At 42.9% G+C, this 21,800-nt stretch overlaps 1 protein-coding gene across 5 annotated transcripts in view; it reads left to right on the top strand.

Moving 5' to 3' along the window:
• The window catches only part of LOC115154232 (transcriptional regulator Erg), a 77,088-nt gene that overhangs the window by 37,693 nt on the left and 17,595 nt on the right, over positions 1-21,800 (top strand). Inside the window, exon 1 of one of the 5 annotated variants that reach the window (XM_029700248.1) lies at positions 16,122-16,495. The exons of 3 other annotated variants lie outside the window; for them this stretch is intronic. In XM_029700248.1, the coding sequence (XP_029556108.1) occupies positions 16,478-16,495 (18 nt within the window). In that variant the 5' untranslated portion in view covers positions 16,122-16,477. Of the gene's footprint in view, positions 1-16,121; positions 16,496-21,800 lie in introns of those variants that run through there. One more of the 5 variants, XM_029700251.1, reaches the window with a different exon arrangement.

The following is a 21,800-nucleotide window of genomic DNA, read 5'->3' as shown; positions in this document are numbered from 1 at the left end:
CTTTGACTTTCTACCCTTCCACTCTGCCTTTTTGCATTTTTAAAAAATTGATTAGTTTCCTCACTCATCCAAGGGGCTCTCCGTTTGGATGTGGCCTTTTCCAACTTTACTGGAGCTATGGCATCAATGGTTGACCAGTACAAAAAAAAAAAAAAATGCATGAAATGAAATGTATGCATTCACTACTGTAAGTCGCTCTGGATAAGAGCGTCTGCTAAATGACTAAAATGTAAATGTAAATGTAAATTTGCTATTAAAGTTACAGTGGGGGAAAAAGTATTTGATCCCCTGCTGATTTTGTACGTTTGCCCACTGACAAAGTAATGATCAGTCTATAATTTTAATAGTAGGTTTATTTGAAAAGTGAGAGACAGAATAACAACAAAAAAATACAGAAAAAAACGCATGACAAAAATGTTATAAAATGATTTGCATTTTAATGAGGGAAATAAGTATTTGACCCTTCTGCAAAACATGACTTAGTACTTGGTGGCAAAACCCTTGTTGGCAATCACAGAGGTCAGACGTTTCTTGTAGTTGGCCACCAGGTTTGCACACATCTCAGGAGGGATTTTGTCCCACTCCTCTTTGCAGATCTTCTCCAAGTCATTAAGGTTTCGAGGGGTTATTTGTTATTATAGTTTGGTCAGGACGTGGCAGGGGGTGTTTGTTTCATGTGGTTTGGGCTATGTATTTAGGTAGAGGGGTATTTGTTTTATATGGTTCGGTGTGTGTGTGTATCTAGACGGGTGTTGGATTTATGTGTTCCGGGGTTTTTGGTTTTTGTTCTTGTTTTGTATTCTAGGGTTTCTATGTTGTGTGTTTCTTTGTTGGCCTGGTGTGGCTCTCAATCAGGAACAGCTGTACATCGTTGTTTCTGATTGAGAGTCATACTTAGGGAGCCTGTTTTCCACCTGTCCCTTTGTGGGAGATTGTTTTTGCACTGTTGTGTATAGCCTGCGAAACTGTCGTACTGTCGTTCTTTGTTTATTGTTTTTTCGTGTTCACCTATAAATAAAATATGATGAGCACGCAACCCGCTACGCCTTGGTCTCTACCCTACGACAACCGTGACACTCTCACTGTTCAAATAAACCTACAATTAAAATTATAGACTGATAATTTCTTTGTCAGTGGGCAAACGTACAAAATCAGCAGGGGATCAAATACTTTTTTCCCCCACTGTACATGTATATATACATATACATATATTCTGCACATCTACCATTCCAGTGTTTAATTGCTATATTGTAATTACTTCGCCACCATGGCCTATTTATTGCCTTACCTCCCTTATCCTACCTCATTTGCATACTGTATATAGACTTTTTCTACTGTATTATTGACTGTATGTTTGTTTATTCCATGTGTAACTCTGTGTTGTTGTATGTGTCGAACTGCTTTGCTTTATATTGGCCAACTGCGAAGTTGCAAATGAGAACTTGTTCTCAACTAGCCTACCTGGTTAAATAAAAGTGAAATAAAAATACAAATAAAAAATAGACAGGTGTGTACCTTTCCAAATCATGTCCAATTAATTTAATTTACCACACGTGGACTGCAGTCAAGTTGTAGATACATCTCAAGGATGATCAATGGAAACAGGATGCACCCAAGCTCAATTTCGAGTCTCATAGCAAAGGGTTTGAATGTTTATGTAAAGGTTTTTCTGTTTTTTATATTTAGTACATTTGCAAAAATATATGGGGTATTGTGTGTAGATTGATGAGGATTTTGTATTTATTTAATCAATTTTAGAATAAGGCTGTAACTAAACAAAATGTGGAAAAAGTCAAGGCGTCTGAACACTTTCCGAAGGCACTGTATACACCCATGATCCGTGCTGACTCCTGTGGCTGGTAGGACCGTCTCATGCGGGGCAAATCTGTTTGATAGCTGAATTGGATCTTCTTGGATAGATGATGGTTGGCCAGACTGCCTCCCTGATATCCTATACCTTGCGAGTGTCCAGTCTCACATGAGCCGCGGCGTTGATCTTAACATCGGTCCGTTGGATTGGAACAGATCGACAGCTTTGCTATAGAAGACATTTAAAACTGAGATTCGGTTTGCCAGGGTGACAGCATGGTCGGCAGTTTATCCTTTTCTCCCAGCCGAGCTAACAGCCGGAGGATCTCTTCCCTAAGCTGCTTGATGATGATGCATTTAGGGCAGACAAATCCCTGTCCATTTTCCAGTTCCACATTATCTTCATATTTTTATTGTGTGGGAATCATCTCACACCTGAAGCATTTGTTCCCAGCCGTGGATATAAACACCTTTGGGCTAGCACTGCTAGCATTAGCCTGCTCCATTTCCATGATGGCAGCAGCTAACTGTTACTTAACAGGAATCTGGGACACAAACTTGTGGTCCCTGCCGTAAAGGCTGAGCGCGTCGCGGGACCCATAGCAATACAAACTTTAGCTATGATTAAACACGATTTAATGAAAACTATTTCATAAAAACAACAAACCGAGTGTAGACACTGTTCTGTTGTGCACTTTGATGACGTCTGTTGCGTTAAAGGGTGCTTTGCTATTTTTGTTCAGCGGAATGACCTTTGCCTCCGTCCAGGCCTGAGGGCACACTTCGTCTTCTAGGCTTGAATTAAAGATGTGGCAAATAGGAGTCACAAAGTATTCCGCTACCAACCTCAGTAATTTACCATCCAGGTTGTCGGTTCCAGGTGGTTTGTTCTTATTTATAGATAGCAATTTTTTTCACCTCTTCCACACTAACTTTGCATGATTCAAAGCATAATGCTTGCCTGTCATTTTTTGGTCCGTTATGCATGAACATGAGGGCTCAGCATTTGTTGTCTGCATGTCATGCCTACGTTTTTTAATCTTGTCAACAAAAAAGTTATTAAAGTAGTTGACAATATCAAAAGGCTTTGTTATGAATGAGCCAACAGCCTCGATGAAGCTAAGTTATTTAAGGTATGCCAGAGCTTTTTACTATCATTTTTTATGTCATGTATCTTTGTTCCATAGTATAGTTTCTTCTTCTTTTTGTTTAGTTATGTGATTTATCAATTTACTGTACAGTATGTTTGCCAATCTGCTGTGTTGCCAGACTTATTTGCCATTCCCTCTCAGCCATTACATTTTTCAATTCATCATCTATCCATGGGGATTTGGCTGTTTTAACAGTCAGTTTCTTTATGGGCGTCTGCCTGTCAGTAACCTGAAGAAGCAATTTCATAAATGCTTCAAGTGCAGCGTCAGGATGTTCCTCATTACACACATCAGACCAACAAATATTTTTCACATCTTCAACATAAGAATAATTGCAAAACCACTTCTATGATCGCTTATACACTCTTTTAGTTCCAGTCTTTGGAACTTTGTTTTTCCTAGATATGGCTATTATATTTTGATCACTACATCCAATGGGTGTGGATACTGCTTTAGAGCACATTTCTGCAGCATTAGTAAAGATGTGGTCAATACAAGTGGATGATTTTAGTTTCTGTTCTGTTTGTAAATACCCTGGTAGGTTGACTGATAACCTGAACCAGGTTGCAGGCTTTTCGTTGAGTGGACAGCTTGATGAAAGCAAGTCAATATTTAGGTCACCTAGTAAATATACCTCTCTGTTGATACATACATTCTCAATCATTTAACACATATTATCCAGATACTAACTGTTATCACTTGGTGGTCTATAGTAACTTTCCACAAGAATAGGCTTTAGGTGAGGCAGGTGAACCTGTAGCCATATTATTTCAACAGCATTTGACATGAGATTCTCTCTAAGCTTTACAGGAATATAACTCTGAATATAAACAGCAATACCTTCTCCACAGGCATTCCTGTCTCTTCTATAGATGCTATAATGATGTATTGCTACCACTATAATCAAAGGAATTATCTAAGTGAGGTTCAGAGATAGCCAGTATATGAATGATTTCTGTTGCTAGCAAGTTATCGATTTCATGAACCTTGTTTCTTAGGCTACACATGTTAATGTGGGGTATTTTTAGTGTTTTCCTGGGATTCTTGATTGTTTTTATTGCTTTACTGGGAGGCTTATCAGAGGTAAACAGGACAGCAATATTTATATTTGAGCTGAGGATGAACTGCTCACAGTGGGCTTCCTGCTAGGGCAAAACAGTATAACTCAGGTTCATAGGCACAACTCAGATTCATAGGCACATGATTAACATGTTAGCCCAGAACACCTTAAGTGTTATTACATACAACCAGGAAGAACTATTGGATATCAGAGAGACATCAACTTACCAGCACAACCAGCACTACAACCAGGAATATGACTTTCCCAACGCGGCTCCTTTGTCTGCACCTCCCAGGGTATTTGAACCAAAACAATGCTGCCAGAGTAGAGGGTGCCGGAGCGGTCTTCTAGTGAGGCTACGGATGCGAGCACACCATGCACCACTTCAGAGTATATTACTCGCTAATGTCCAGTCCCTAGTAAACAAAGTCGACGAAATCAGGGCAAGAGTTGCTTTCCAAAGAGATATCTGGGATTGTAACATACTCTGTTTCATGAAAACATGGCTAGCTGGCGACATGCTGTTGGAGTCCATACAGCTAAAGGGATTTTCAGTGCATCGCGCCGACAGGAATAAACGTCTCTCCGGTAAGAAAGAAGGGCGGGGGTGTATGTTTCGTGATAAACAACTCATGGTGTAATTGTAATAACATACAGGAACTCAAGTCCTTTTGTTCACCTGACCTACAATTCCTCACAATCAAATGCCGACCATATTATCTCCCAAGAGAACTCTCCTCGGTTATCATTACAGCCATGTACATTGGGGGAAAAAAGTATTTGATCCACTGCTGATTTTGTACGTTTGCCCACCGACAAAGAAAGGATCAGTCTATAATTTTAATGGTAGGTTTATTTGAACAGTGAGAGACAGAATAACAACAAAAATATCCAGAAAAACACATGTCAGAAATGTTATATATTGATTTGCATTTTAATGAGGGAAATAAGTATTTCACCCCCTCTCAATCAGAAAGATTTCTGGCTCCCAGGTGTCTTTTATACAGGTAACGAGCTGAGATTAGGAGCACACTCTTAAAGGGAGTGCTCCTAACCGCAGCGTGTTACCTGTAAAAAAGACAACGGTCCACAGAAGCATTAAATCAATCAGATTCCAAACTCTCCACCATGGCCAAGACCAAAGAGCTCTCCAAGGATGTCAGAGACAAGATTGTAGACCTACAAAAGGCTGGAATGGGATACAAGACCATCGCCAAGCAGCTTGGTGAGAAGGTGACAACATTTGGTGCGATTATTCGCAAATGGAAGAAACACAAAAGAACTGTCAATATCCCTCGGCCTTGGGCTCCATGCAAGATCTCACCTCGTGGAGTTGCAATGATCATGAGAACGGTGAGGAATCAGCCCAGAACTACACGGGAGGATCTTGTCAATGATCTCAAGGCAGCTGGGACCATGTCACCAAGAAAACAATTGGTAACACACTACGCCGTGAAGGACTGAAATCCTGCAGCGCCCGCAAGGTCCCCCTGCTCAAGAATACATATACATGCCCGTTTGAAGTTTGCCAATGAACATCTGAATGATTCAGAGGACAACTGGGTGAAAGTGTTGTGGTCAGATGAGACCAAAATGGAGCTTTTTGACATCAACTCAACTCGCCGTGTTTGGAGGAGGAGGAGGAATGCTGCCTGTGACCTCAAGAACACCATTTCCACCGTCAATCATGGAGGTGGAAACATTATGCTTTGGGGGTGTTTTTCTGCTTAGGGGACAGGACAACTTCACCACATCAAAGGGACGATGGACGGGGCCATGTACCGTCAAATCTTGGGTGAAAACCGCCCTCCCCCGCCCTCCTTTTGGTACATCTGACCATCATGTCACCTCCACCCCACCTTTGACCCTAGACCCACTTCAATTTGCTTACCACCCCAATAGGTCCACAGACGATGCAATCGCCATCACACTGCCCTATCTGGACAAGAGGAATACCTATGTAAGAATGCTGTTCATTGACTACAGCTCAGCATTCAACACCATAGTACCCTCCAGACTCATCATTAAGCTTGAGACCCTGGGTTTTGACCCCACCCTGTGCAACTGGGTCCTGGACTTCCTGACGGGCCTCCCCCAGGTGATGAAGGTAGGAAACAACATCTCCACCTCGCTGATCCTCAACACTGGGACCCCACAAGGGTGCGTCCTCAGCCCCCTCCTGTACTCCCTGTTCATCCACGACTGCTTGGCCATGCACGCCTCCAACTCAATCATCAAGTTTGCAGACGACACAACAGTGGTAGGCTTGATTACCAACAACGACGAGACAGCCTACAGGGAGGAGGTGAGGGTCCTCAGAGTGTGGTGTCAGGAAAATAACCTCTCACTCAATGTCAACAAAACAAAAGAGACAATTGTGGACTTCAGGAAACAGCAAAGGGAGCACCCCCCTATCCACACAGCAGTGGAGAAGGTGGAACATTTTAAGTTCCTCTGTGTACATATCACCGACAAACTGAAATGGTCCACGCACACAGTGTGGCGAAGAAGGTGCAACAGCGCCTCTTCAACCTCAGGGGGCTGAAAAAATTGGTCTTGTCACCGAAAACCCTCACTAACTTTTACAGGTGCACAATTGACAGCATCCTGTCGGGCTGTATCACCGCCTGGTACGGCAACTGCACCGCCCACAACCGCAAGGCTCTCCAGAGGTTGTGCGGTCTGCAAAATGCATTACCGGGGGCAAACTACCTGCCCTCCAAATCATCTACAACACCCGATGTCACAGGAAGGCAAAAAGATCATCAAGGACAATAACCACCCGAGCCGCTGCCTGTTCACCCCGCTTCCATCCAGAAGGCGAGGTCAGTATAGGTGCTTCAAAGCAGGGACAGAGCGATATCTCAAGGCCATCAGACTGTTAAACAGCCACCACAGGCACAGTGAGGCGGCTGCCTACCTACAGACTTGATGTCATTGGCCACTTTAATAAATGGATCATTAGTCACTTTAATAATGCCACTTTAAGAATGTTTGCACATTTCGCATTACTCACCTCATATGTAAAGTGGCAAGAAAAAGTATGTGAACCCTTTGGAATTACCTGGATTTCTGCATAAATTGGTCATCAAATTTGATCTGATCTTCATCTAAGTCACAACCATAGACAAACACAGTCTGCTTAAACTAATAGCACACCAGCAAGTATATGTTTTCATGTCTTTATTGAACACACTGTGTAAACATTCACAGTGCAGGGTGGGAAAAGTATGTGAACCCTTGGATTTAATAACTGGTTGACCCTCCTTTGGCAGCAATAACCTCAACCAAACATTTTCTATAGTTGCGATTCAGACCCGCACTACAGTCAGGAGGAATTTTGGACTATTTCTCTTAACAAAACTGTTTCAGTTCTGTAATATTCTTGGTATGTCTAGTGTGAACCGCTCTCTTGAGGTCATGCCACAGCATCTCAATCGGGTTGAGGTCAGGACTGGGCCATTCCAGAAGGTGTATTTCCTTCTGTTGAAGCCATTCTGTTGTTGATTTACATCTGTGTTTTGGGTTGTTGTCCTGTTGCATCACCCAACTTCTGGTGAGTTTCAAATGGTGGATGGATAGCCTAACATTCTCCTGCAAAATGTCTTGATAAGATTGGGAATACATTTTTCCGTCGAAGATAGCAAGCTGTCCAGGCCCTGAGGTAGCAAAGCAGCTCCAAACCATGATGCTCCCTCCATCATAAATTTTTACAGGAAGATTGTCCAATTCACACACTTATCAACAGAACACCCCTGGTTATCCCTACTGCCGCTGATCTGGCAGACTCACTAAACACAAATGCTTAATTTGTAAATAATGTCTGAGTGTTGGAGTGTGCCCCTGGCTATTCGTAAATAAATAAAAATATATTTAATACAAACATTTTGCCGTCTGGTTTTTTAAATGATTTATACTTTTACTTTTGATACTTAAGTATATTTTAGCAATTCCATTTACTTTTGATAATTAAGTATATTTAAAACCAAATACTTTTAGACTTTTACTCAAGTAGTTTTATACTGGTTGACTTTTACTTGAGTCCTTTTCTATTAAGCTATCTTTACTTTTTCTCAAGTATAACAATTTTGTACTTTTTACACCACTGATTATCTGAGCAGGGCTTGGGTCACTGATAAGTCATTGTCTCAAGCGGCCTTGAAATCCGAGGACAGGGTCCATGGCACCAAGTTAACGTTCTCCAGCTCTCAACCCTCTCTCTTCCTGGACTCTGCATAGGCAGGTCGTGTGGTTTACCACTTCCTGGTTTGCCCGCACATCTAGGGTGAGATTACTCCTCGACTGCACACGTCAAGACCTACACTGTGACCTGCAAGGCCATATTTGGGACACTTTTTATGGGGTATACATAGAAAAGCCTGATCTGTGCTTATTTTGAAATAGCCATGGTTTAATATCTCCTATTAAATCAATGTAGGTAGAAGGACACGTGCAAGGTTGTATTATCAGTCGATCAAACATACTGTGTACAAAACCTTGTTTGTATTAGGAATGAGTTGCAAGGTATTGTGTCTAAAACCTTATCCTATCACTTCAGGGGCAGGGTCCATACAGCCTGTGCTGTGACTGGTTCCCTGTGTCGTCCAATCCTGTCAATTAGAAAACGCATGACGGTTGTGTGAGTTGCCAGAAAAAAAACAGAGAGCGCCCATAGCCCATTATACCGTCAGCTTCAGGCCAGTGTTTTGTCAAGCAACAGACGAGCAATTGTGACCGAAAGCAGGGGGAAAAAAATGTTATTTTTAATATAACTGTCTGGCCACGGTGATTAATTCAAATCATATGGTGTTTTCTCCTCTCTCTCTCCCTCCCCCTGTATGAAAGCAATGCTACAGGAGGCTGTGGAATGCTAAATGAGCATCTGTGCAGTGCTGCTGCAGGATCCTGCTAGGCTGTGTTTAGATGTAAGTGATCCTTAAATGTCCCCTTTCACTCCTTCAGCTTCAAAAGGAACACTTCTGGGCTGGCCGTGATGGCCGTGCTCAGTCAGCGTTTCACTGCGGTTAAGAACCTAGAAAGAGCTGGGCTGAGGGAAACCAAAGGTTAGAATTCATTTGTCATCATATTTTATTGTGTATATGATACTGTTCTTAAATGGAAATGATACATGCCCATCGGTTTTGTTTTATATATTAATAGCAAATCATATTGATAACTTTATTTTACAGTGCATTTCATGCATTGAGGTCAAAGCTCTCACACATTGGCTTTCGAGAGTCAAGAGCTGCTCTTAAATTTGATGCACATTCTCTGAAATGTTGTTTATTTAGATCCTGGGCAGAAAGTATTTTTTACGTCTTTATTTTTGAATGTGATTGCTGCTGAAGTAATACTGACAGTAAATAGGAAAACCAATGCAGACTAGCATGATATAGCCATTAACTCTGTCGGCCATTCCAGAATTATAATACTTGGCATGAACTGTAATCTAACCTGCACATTTTTTATGCACGATTCGTTACGCCACTTAGGAGCCTTACTAACGTTAACGACAGGTCATAAACACGCTTATAAAGCATCACAATGGGTGTACTACTACCCACGCTGTAGGTATCTCCATAAAAGTTGGTGGCCGCCGGGCATGTAGTGTACGTCGGAGGTTGGAGGGATGCTGGTTTCCTGCTCTCTCTCTCGTGACCAACCTGCCTCCCCATAGGGCTATAACAGCTAGACCACCAGGCAGACTAGCAGCACACAGACTGGGATCTGTTCAACCCTTCACCCCTGAACGGTGATGGTGGCGCTCTAGGAGCCTGCCAACTGTTAATGGAGTTTATGATCCCTGTGCCAAAGGAGGCACACATGCCTGGTCATTAGGTTGAACGTTAGAGAGCAACCTTCCACTGTTTACAGTAGATTACATCCGATGAGGTTCGAAGGAGAAGCCCTATTGAGCTCCAGTAGGAGGTAAACAGAGAATAAGTGATGTAGCGAGATGCAGAGTGGGAGTCGTTCATCGATAGAGGGAGAAAGTGAGAAAGGTAAATCGTTAGAGCCTTAACATGGCCTGATATGTAAATATGTTTCTCTCAGGCAACACTTTTACCTCACCTACTTACATGGACGACTTTTCAGAGACGCATACCATTGAGACTAGTGGAGGCTGCTGAGGGGAGGACGGCTCATAATAATGGCTGAAACAGAGCAAAACATAGAAACCATGTGCTTGATACTATTCCACTGATTCTGCTCCAGCCATTACCATGAGCCCGTCCTCCCCAATTAAGGTGCCATCAACCTCCTGTGATTGAGACACATCTTAGGAATCCTGCCTGTGTACTGGGTGCTGTTTCGCCAAGCTGCCTGTAGATGGAGCCGATAATAGGGGAATATGCATTAGTATTAGCCCTGTGCCCAAGTGCTCCACAATCCACAAATACCCAGCATGTGACCGAGCCCCTCACACTCCTCCTCTATTGTTTAGCTGCCACCACACTAACCCCCATACAACAAGACATTTACTTGTGACATCAAGCATTTTTCCAAGATCATCAATCTGTCTCTTTACGCACACAAGTCTGTACTGAAGCTTCCTCCTCCGGATCCTCTGAAGTAGAGGATGTGTTGTGGGGAGCAGGGCTAGAGGGGGTGAAGCCCTGCACAGTCGGAGGCTACTGTATTTATAGATGGTCCCAGAGACTGGTGTGTGTGTCTGTGAGCGTGTAGTACAGGACATTCTTACGAGAGGGAGAAGCATGGCTTCCCAGCCCCCTGTGGAGGTAGCACTTCCAGGTCAGAACTGCTGGAGATGGGGTGGAGGGTACACGAGTAGGAGGGTGACTAGGAGTATGCCGAAAATGGGGTGGATGGTACGGGAGTGGGGGGGGGGGGACTGGAGAGTAGGCTGGAGATGGGGTGAAGGAGATAAGGCGGAGATTAATATGGCGGAGGGGAGTGAGGGGGTATGGTGGTATTGGGTGACGGGTAATAGAGGTAGGATGGGTGGGATTTGGTGAGGTGGAGGGTTGGGATGGTTGAGGTGTGTGTGTGTGTGTGTGCGTGTGTGTTTACATGTGTGTGTGTCAGCATTGTTGGGTGGCCTAGATTTGGTGTGAGAGGGGAACAGGGGTCACATCCTACAGACTTCCCGCAGGAGGCCATAAAACCAGTCAGACAACAGGAGAGATGGATGGGGGAGGAGGGAGAAAGAGAGAGAAAGAAAGAGAGAGAGACTGAAAACTGAAATAAATGAAAGACTATAGCTGTAGGCCTAATTTGGCTGTTGGAGATTCTCACACACTTCATAGTATTTCTTCATTTGGTGATGCAACAACAAACAGCAGAAACTTGTGAAAACCAGCACAATTTGAGCAACACAACATCCTCCTGTTTTTCTTAATGCTATTTGGGTACATCTTGTGATCATCTGTTGAAAGACAATAACCAAAATAATTGCAACATTTCAGTCTTACAAAATGCACACCCATAGACCGTAAAAAAGACATTCCCAAAAATGCACACCCACCAATAATACTTGTAACACAGTTAAAAGTGCTATCATGTGTTTGTTGGTTTTGGTACAAAATACTACATGTGTTATATTTTGCCCCCTCCCAAATTAAATTTGTTGAAAGTTGAAAAAACAACAGTCAACAGGTGGTAAATTACTCAATTCCTTTCAAAATAGAGAAAACACTGTTCTTCTCACAGCCTCTTCTTTATTTTTATTTTATTTCACCTTTATTTAACCAGGTAGGCCAGTTGAGAACAAGTTCTCATTTACAACTGCGACCTGGCCAAGATAAATCAAAGCAGTGGGACACAAACAACACAGAGTTACACATGGAATAAACAAATGTACAGTCAATAACACAATAGACAAATCTATATACAGTGTGTGCAAATGTAGTAAGATTAGGAGGTAAGGCAATAAATAGGCCATAGTGGCGAAATAATTAGCAATTAAACACTGGAGTGGTAGATGTGCAGAAGATGAATATGCAATTAGAGATACTGGGGTGCAAAGGAGAAAAAAACAACAACATGGGGATGAGGTAGTTGGGTGGGCTATTCACAGATGGGCTGTGTACAGGTGCAATGATCGGTAAGCTGCTCTGACAGCTGATGCTTAAATTTAGTGAGGGAGATATAAGACTCCAGCTACAGTGATTTTTGCAATTTGTTTCAGTCATTGGCAGCAGAGAACTGGAAGGAAAGGCAGCCAAAGGAGGAGTTGGCTTTGGGGATGACCAGTGAAATATACCTGCTGGAGCACGTTCTACAGGTGGGTGCTGCTAAGGTGGCCAGTGAGCTGAGATAAGGCGGAGCTATACCTAGCAAAGACTTATAGGTGACCTGGAGCCAGTGGGTTTGGCAACAAATATGAAGCGAGGGCCAGCCAACGAGAGCATACAGGTCGCAGTGATGGGTAGTATATGGGACTTTGGTGACAAAATGGATGGAATTGTGATAGACTACATCCAATTTGCTGAGTAGAGTGTTGGAGGCTATTTTGTAAATGACATCGCCGAAGTCAAGGACCGGTAGGATAGTCAGTTTTACTAGGGTATGTTTGGCAGCATGAGTGAAGGATGCTTTGTTGCGAAATAGGAAGCCGATTCTAGATTTAATTTTGGATTTGAGATGCTTAATGTGAGTCTGGAAGGAGAGTTTACAGTCTAACCAGACACCTAGGTATTTATAGTTGTCCACATATTCTAAGTCAGAACTGTCCAGAGTAGTCATGCTAGACGAGGGGGAGGGTGGAAGCCGCCCGCCCGTAGCCAGGTGGAAAGCATGGCCAAAAATGCTTATTGAAATTCTCGATTATTGTAGATTTATCGGTGGTGACAGTGTTTCCTAGCCTCAGTGCAGTGGGCAGCTGGGAGGAGATGCTCTTATTCTCCATGGACTTTACAGTGTCCCAGAACTTTTTGGAGTTTGTACTACAGGATGCACATTTCTGTTTGAAAAAGCTAGCCTTTGCTTTTCTAACTGCCTGTGTATGTTGGTTCCTAACTTCCCTGAAAAAGTTATCTGAAAAGTTGCATATTGCGGGGGCTATTCAATGCTAATGCAGTACGCCACAGGATGTTTTTGTGCTGGTCAAGGGCAGTCAAGTCTGGAGTGAACCAAGGGCTATATCTGTTCTTAATTCAATTTTTTTTAATTGGGTATGGTTATTTAAGATAGTGAGGAAAGCACTTTTGAAGAATAACCAGGCACCCTCTACTGACGGAATGAGGTCAATATACTTCCAGGATACCCGGGCCAGGTTGATTAGATAGGCCTGCTCGCTGAAGTGTTTTAGGAAGCGTTTGACAGTGATGAGGGGTGGTCATTTGACCGCGGACCCATTATGGACTCAGGCAATGAGGCAGTGATCGTGGTTGAAGACAGCAGAGGTGTATTTAGAGGGCAGGTTGGTCAGGATGATATCAATGAGAGTGCTTGTGTTTACGGATTTAGGGTTGTTCCTGGTAGGTTCCTTGATAATTTGGGTGAGATTGAGGGCATCTAGCTTAGATTGTAGGACGGCGGGGGTGTTAAGCATATCCCAGTTTAGGTCACCTAACAGTACAAACTCTGAAGATAAATGGAGGGCAATTAATTCACATATGGTGTCCAGGGCACAGCTTGGGGCTGAGGGTCTATAACAACAGTGAGAGACTGATTTCTGTAAAGGTGGATTTTTAAAATTAGAAGCTCGAACTTTTTGGGCACAGACCTGGATAGCATGACAGCCTGCAGAGTTCTATCTCTGCAGTAGATTGCAACTCCCCCCTCTTTGGCAGTTCTATCTTGGCTGAAAATGTTGTAGTTGGGGATGGAAATTTCAGAATTTTTTGGTGGCCTTCCTAAGCCAGGATTCAGACACGGCGAGGACATCTGGGTTGGCAGAGTCTGCTAAAGCAGTGAATAAAACTAACTTAGGGAGGAGGCTTCTGATGTTAACATGCATGAAACCAAGGCTTTTACGGTTACAGAAGTCAACAAATGATAGTGCCTGGGGAATAGGAGTGGAACTGGGGGCTACAGGGCCTGGGTTAACCCCTACATCACCAGAGGAGCAGAGGAGGAGTAGGATAAGGGTACGATTAAAGGATATAAGAACTGGTTGTCTAGTGCGTTGGGGACAGAGAATAGAAGGAGCAGATTTCTGTGCGTTGTAGAATAGATTCAGGGCATCATTTACAGACAATGGTATGGTAGGATGTGAGTACAGTGGAGGTAAACCTAGGCGTTGAGTGACGATGAGAGAGGTTTCGTCTTTAGAGGCACCAGTTAAGCCAGGTGAGGTCTCCGCATGTGTCTGGGGTGGGACAAAAGAGCTATCTAAGGCATTTTGAGCGGGCTAGAGGCTCTACAGCGAAATAAAACAATAAGAACTAGCCAAGACAGCACGAGACGAGGCATATTGAACTAAGAGAGAGGCATAAAGCAATCACAGGTGTCGATCAGGAGAGCTAAGACAACAACGGGTAAATGGCGTTGAATGGGCAGAGCGGGTCAGTTAGGTACATACAGGACCTGAGTTCAAGGCTGGGGCCGACAGGTAAACAAAATGAGGTACCGTGTTATTGAAACAGTCCAGGGGGCATCAGCTGTGTAGCCGAGTGATCATAGGGTCAAAAGAGCAGCAATAGGTGAGCCAGGGTGCCATTCGGTAGTCACTACTACACTAGGCATGCAGGGGACACAGCGTTCAGAAAAGCTAGCGGGCCGGGGCTAGCAGATGGTTTTTCGACAACATCGTAACAGAATAGCCTGTTGAGTCCACATCGGGCGATCACGTCGGCAGTCCAGTCGTGATGGATCGGCGGGGTTCCGTGTCGACAATAAAGGGTCCAGGCCAATTGGCAAAGGAGGTATTGTAGCCCTAGAATTAGCTAGTATATGGGCCTAGCTCGAGGCTAGCTCAAGGCTAGCTAGTGCTTGCTTCGGGACAGAGGCGATAGCTAACAGTAGCTACTTGTTTGCAGCTAGCTAGCTGTGATGATCCGGTGTAATGATCCAGGGCGGCAGGAATCCGGTGATGTGGTGGAGAGAAGCAGTCTGATATGCTCTGGGTGAGGCTGATCCGTACCACATTGGGTGAGGCGGGTTGCAGGAAAGTATATTTAGTTCGTAGATAGAAAGTGAGATTAAGATGTATACGAAAAAGACCGGCTATTTATACGGGATAAGACACGGGATAAGACAAAGACAAACACATACGTCCTACTGCTACACCATCTTGTAAAATAATTCCTCTTTGTAAATGATATGATGCCACGCCACGATCAGTTTACAAATGCTGTGAATCTCACCATGGCTGTAGCTACATATAAGGACACCGAATTTGACTAAAACTCAGACCCTGGCTACGGCCCTGAGCCTCACAGTGGTCAGTTGAGTACTACCTTGAGGGCTTTCTGGTCTGAACTGTGGTTCAACTGTGCACCTGAGAGTGGTCACAGGTCAGAGGTCACAGTGCAGTGGGTCTGCCCCCGCCTGTTTGTGTGTGTGTGTAATCAACATCGAGGACCAGGAGTGGTCAGTCATGGGTGTGTTTTGACAGAGGTCGGCAGCAGGATGTCAGGCTGTGCTCTGATTTCCTCTCTTACTTTCTCCTTGACTTTCTCCTTGACTTCACCTCCTTATCAGGCCTGCTCAGGTTTGCTGCTTTCTCACATCTAGTCTCCAGAACCAACCAGACCCCCCTGAAGAAGGGAGGGCCGGGCCGCTCACATCTCATTCTCCATTCAATTAATATTCATTCATTGTGTGGACATTCAGTTTTTCTATTTATTATGCAGGTAGCCTACTAAATTGAGGCATACATGTGACCTGTTATTTAAGTGAGTTTATAAAGGTTAATTTCTACTGGAATTTACTTAAACCTGATTTTTTTTTAAATGGTTTAAGTGTAGTAATGTTGAAATGCCCCTTGTTCAAAAGTGGTGAAATTATCTTTTCAATAGTGTTGAGTGCTCTGTGCAAGAGAGGTTGGTGCTGTACTCACTGTAGCCATCCTCGACTGTTAGCCCTCTATAGAGGCACATGGCAGGCAAGCGTATCAAGTATGGATCGTGTGATCAGACATTTGCATCCTGTCACCGATTTATTTGTGTGACACACAAACACACACTTCACATCTGCCTGCCTCAGTAGAGAACCTACTCTCAGATCAGCCTTTAGTTAGTCTCCCCTCTACAACCTTACCCCTCCTTACTTAAAAATAAAAACTTCTAACCCACATCATCAAGAATAACAACATTGTTTTTAGCCCTTCTTATCTCCTCTCTCCCAAATATCCTGTTTCTTCGAGTTGCAGTGGCCAGAACCAATAGAAACCTCTTCCTGCTATTGGCTGACTTCACTTCCCAACGTTAGCACAATCTCATCCGCTCCAAACACCGCTTAGTGGAACCTCAACTAGCTTGCTGTCCAGAAAAAAATCATATTAGAATTTATACCAGTGTGTTTTACCAGGACTGAGAGGTCCTGAACAAATATGGCCAGCACAATTAAGGTAAGTACATTTCTCATTTTTTTCGCAAAAGTTTTGGCTTTTTATTGGTTATTTTCTGTAGTGCTTGGGCATTGTTTTAGTTTTCGTGGCACTTTAAAGAAACACTGACCAAGCAGGCGAAGGGTAACACCCTTCTGCCATAGAGGTGCGACAAGATTTCCTTGCAAATTTCCTTTTTCCTATGCGGATGGGCTGTACAGTTTCAAAAATCTTTGGGTTAATGACAAAATCTGAGATTTTGTTCTTTTGGACGCAGAAGTGATTTGACCTGGCTTGTCTTACAAACAAATAAAACAAACCGGAATTTACATTTCTTGAAAATGTTATCCGTTATGGAGAGGCACCAATTTTAACGTTTATTATGTTTTTGATGTTGATATTTTTACCTTTACAAAAAAATTAAGAGTAGAAAATTGACAGTTTTTTTGCATTCTTATGTATTGGTATTTTTAGGTATTTGTCAAAGAACCATCTGCAAAAATTATACTTTGAAATGAAAAATGCTATCCTGTGCTGAAGGAACTGAAATAGTGGGAGGTTTAAATTCTCTGAAGACATTTTATCATGCAATTGTTATTGTTGCATTAATGCCTATGTTAACGTCATAATCAAAATGAATAGTTAATACTTTGACATGGCTATCCTAGTGTTAGTCTATCAAGTAATTACCCTTGTGTAGTTACTGTAACAACACCTATTAGACAATGGACAGAGGAGGAAAGCATTTTTTACTTTTTATAATAATCAAATAATCTAGGGCACAACGTGCTTCAGAAGTAGCTGGAACTCATAGGCTATATCTCAATCAATATAAAAAAATATATTTTCTGGTGCTCCTACATTTTATGTTGTGCTCCTAACTTTTTAAAGTTGGGAGCTCCAGTGCTACCTCCCGATATCCCTCCCATGTTTTAATTTAGAGTCCTGCTAGGGACTCAGTCACCTGCAAACCTAATTCAACATGGCGTCTAATATTTCCACCCTCTGCGTCTGCCAGTGGCAGCACAAGATGTTTACAGCCAAATCACAGTGTGAGCAATAAAACAAAAGCAGGGAAGCCATAATTACATAATCAGCTGTCTTGCTGGTATTCAATGTAAACAGGTACAGTTTGGAAGTAGAACCCAAATGTTTGGAGAGGGAGCTTGCTCCTTTGTGACCCATGATATTGTGGCACTGGGACCGTGGTTGAGTTGAAGTCCCAGGCAGAGAGTAGAGTGACCGCTGTTTATAAACGCCTTCTCGATGCACTGGCTGGCTTTTTGTGGAACAGGTTTGGTGGTGGTGAACTTCATTGCACCTGATTGAGATTATTATGGATGACTATAAAGAATATTCTGAACAACTGACATAGATACTCTCTGTTATCAACTTTTTTTTAGAGAACTCTGCTTTTCTGTCACAATAGCACAAGACGATTGGGGAATAGTTTTGCTGAAATGAGCACAACGCAACCGACTGAAAAGCTGTGTCATGTTGTTTTGATAGTGTCACACAAGTCACACTGTTCTCAGCATGAAAACACGTTATGGTACCAGTGGACAGTCTATCATCTTAGACAGTTCAATTGGGGTCAGTGAGTTGGGTCCTCTAGTATCTAGTACACACCTAGAAAGCAATGTTCAGGAAAAAACATTCTCTCTGAGGTGTCCAATTGCGAAACAAAACATGTTTTCCAGCAGTCATGTACAAATCAGACTGCTTTTCAATGCTAACAAAACGGCTTTCGTGGAACAGATCTCATCCCTTACCAATCATAAATGTTCTTGGTAGACCAACCTGTTAACTTTGCTGGTCCATAACCACTTCTTTAGTCCTAAATGTGTAAAAAAATATAAACACTTAATACAATGTTAATTACACAATGAAGAGTGTGGCATTCAGTTCATTGAGTCAACCACATCAGGATATCAGGACACAAACAAAACAGTTTATCATGCCCACCTATGGACAGAACTGAGACAAACAATGCAGATAGTGTGTGTATGTGTGTGTAATGCACATACCAGAGGGGGATCCAGGAAGTTGTGGCCAACCAACCTCTGTGTCTTTGTGAGGTCTGAGGCTCTGGCCAACCTTTGTCACTGACCTATGGAAATAAAAACACCCATCATTTTTCAAATTGAAACTCTCCAGGCTTTTGACATTCCAAGTTTCATCCTGTACTATAGTTTCACACATAAGTGTAACAGCTCCATCTCTTTCCCCATAACACGTGTTACTGCCAAATCAAGGCCCCTGGAAGTTATTCATCATTGGATCTCTACTTGGTAAAAACATTGTCTCTGTGGTGTCCAATTGCGAAACAAAACATGTTTTCCAGCAGTCATGTACAAATCAGACTGCTTTTCAATGCTAACAAAACGGCTTTCGTGGAAACGTAACACAGGTGTTCTTCCTGTTTGAAAAATAACAGATCTTGTGTTTTGGACTGGGAAGGTTTGTCTCTGTCAATTCATAGTAGGACACCCCAATATTGCCTGTCTGACCAAATGGAAGTTAAGGTAGTCTTAATTGGTGGAATCAGGGAGGGAGCTGCTAAAACAACATCCAGAATGGCTGCCCCTGATTGAAGGACCGGGAAGTGCAAGGCCATAACCTGCACTACTGATGTTACTGCATTTTGTTCTGGAGGCAGCCCTGCAAAGTGGTCACTAGCTAGCATAGCCACAAAGCCATGACATCTGATTTCAAACCTAACCTTAACCCTAACCCTTTAGACCAAAAATCGAATTATTACAATTGCCAATGTTGCAGCTGGCCTATCTAAGGGGAAATTGCTCAGTTCTGTCTCCAGGACAAGACTAAAATAAACGTCAACCTGCGGTGAACTGCCCAATGGCCTGCTGTGTAGAAATTGCAGGGCGAACTCCCTCCCACTCCCTCTCTTTCTGTTTCTCCCTCTCTTCACCCGGCCATCAACTCCATTAGTGTTCCAAATCTCAGCCACAATCAAAATGCCAACGATGAGCACTTCCTGTTTTGCGCTCCCCACCTCCCGATATCCCTCCCCCACTATCAGGAACTTTAAATGCAGGAAATGATGGGAGAAGGGGAGCTTCCTGTCTTCAGCCACACCACACCATGTCTCATTGGGAAGGCTGCCTGGGACATTCTCCATGAATGGGTCCAATGGCTCCATTGAGAGGGAGTACAGGACTAGAGCTACTCATACACTGTGAATATGGCTCTCTATGTCACTTTATAAGGTCAGAATGACCCTGGGGACACTGGAGCAGGTTTAGGAAGAAATGTTTTAGGACAAAATGTCCACCATAAAGTACTGTAAACCAGCTCAGGCTAACATGATTTTGACTGTTATTAAATGTGATATACACAACATTATATGAGGTGAAATGAAGTGTACTATACCAATTTCCACTTATAAAGCTCAATATTTATGGAGGGTAATTTACTATACTGCCTCATAGGGGCTTAAGTTCTGATTTGAACCAGCTGCCCACTGGTCAGCAGTTCATTTCCCTACCCAGACGGCCATGCTGCACCCCTGGAACTCCACTACACGCTCCCATAGAGGACCTCCCTGAATGTGTACATCATATGACTTATTCTATGGTGGACACTGTTCAGTAGGAAAACTGGGCTCAGCACAGCCTCATTCTTCCCTGCCTAATTCTGTGTTCATTTTCTTTGGCCATGACACTAAGGTTGTGAAACAATCTCTCACTTTCTTTAGAAGAGGACTAATGGCCCATAGAGGAATGTACTGTACTGAGTTTGGGGCAAGATGGAGACCTGGCCAGACTCTTGTGTTGTTGTGATCTAAGCTAGTTTAGTTTAAATCTAAAGGCGAATTATGTTTGCTTCATTGTGTCTTGGTGTTTATGGAATATCTGAATCTTCCCTATGTTGTGATCGCCAAATCTAGTATTTAGTGTCATGTTATTTTGTCACATTTTTCTGTTGTCTTCAGGATGGCCAAATATTTTATAATAACTGGTTTACAGTTGTAGGATCTTAAATTGATCCAGTTTGCTACAGCAAGAAAATAATAGTCCTGCAGCAACAAGAAATGTGAATTATTATGTGGATTATAATTAGTGGACATTTTTGTAGGGGTTGATACATTTTTCGTAAGGGAAAATCAACTCTGCATTTTCATAGTGGAAATTACAAACTTCTGAAGCCTTTTTAAACCTCAAATACAGTACAAGTTTAGCATTTTCTACATTTCAGGCAAGTTCTCCTGCAACAGGGTGATCACATTAAGATCCTAAATCTGTTAGTTGTTCCCAGACACAATGTAAACAGACTGCATTAAAATGGCACTCGATGGCTACACATCTATCAAAAATCCCAGCTGTGATTGATGACGGATCTCTCTGTGGCCTATCTTTTGGTTGTTTTTTGGTCAGTTCCTGGCTTTATGGTCTTTTCCATAGGATCAAAGCTCAGGAAGTATGGAGCTGTGTGGCTGAACATTAGCTGTGAGTGGATGTGGTTTTGTTTTGTTTGCATTGGGTGAACAAAAGCTGTGTGTGTGTGCCCCTTATTCATGCTGGCTGGGGTCACCTCGTGTATATTATGCTCCGCTCTCCTCTATCTCTAACCCTTGGACCCGCTCCCCCCCCCCCTTTCTCTCAGATGAGGGTCAATGTGCCGAGCTTGCTCTGTAATGTGGTTTGCAGCTGACATATCAGGGAGGACCAGTCCCCACTAGATTAATCTCCTTTCCGACACAGCTTCCTTTTCCTCCTAAGTGATTTGAGATCAGGGTGGGTCACTTACACCGAGATGTTGGAGGGGCTCTCCTTCCACAAGAGAGAGAGAGAGAGGAGGGCAGGTTGAGGAGGGCTGACGAGCTCAGAGGAAAGAGAGAAGAGAAGGGTTGGTGTTAGACTCAGATAGAAGCCCTCTGAGGTATATGTAGCAATACAGGATTTGGCTAAGAGATTTTATGAACAATACTGGGATAATTAGAGACAGGTTGCCATGTCATGGCATTTGTGTGAAAATATGTGTTTGTGTTAGTCATTGGTGTAGAATGGATTTTTACTGTTGGATCCCATTCATTTGAGGTTGATGGGAGGAGACAGGAATGGGTTTGGAATAAATTAAGGATAAACACTTGATTAATCAAGATTTAATTAATTCCTTGGCTAGAACATGCATTTAATCTTTAAATGTACAAATCCTAAAAGCGTTTTGTATTGCATATGATTTCATCTTTCTTGGATGAAGGACAAATGGGGACCTGACTGAGGCCTTGTGGTTTCAGGGAGTATACCCAGTGATGTGATAATCATGAGTGTGGTCTGCACTGTGGTCTCCTGACATCACAACA

This window comes from Salmo trutta, chromosome 19 (genome assembly GCF_901001165.1).
Source record: "Salmo trutta chromosome 19, fSalTru1.1, whole genome shotgun sequence".
In the NCBI taxonomy this organism is placed as follows: domain Eukaryota; kingdom Metazoa; phylum Chordata; class Actinopteri; order Salmoniformes; family Salmonidae; genus Salmo; species Salmo trutta.
This window is presented reverse-complemented; position numbering and strand designations above follow the sequence as displayed.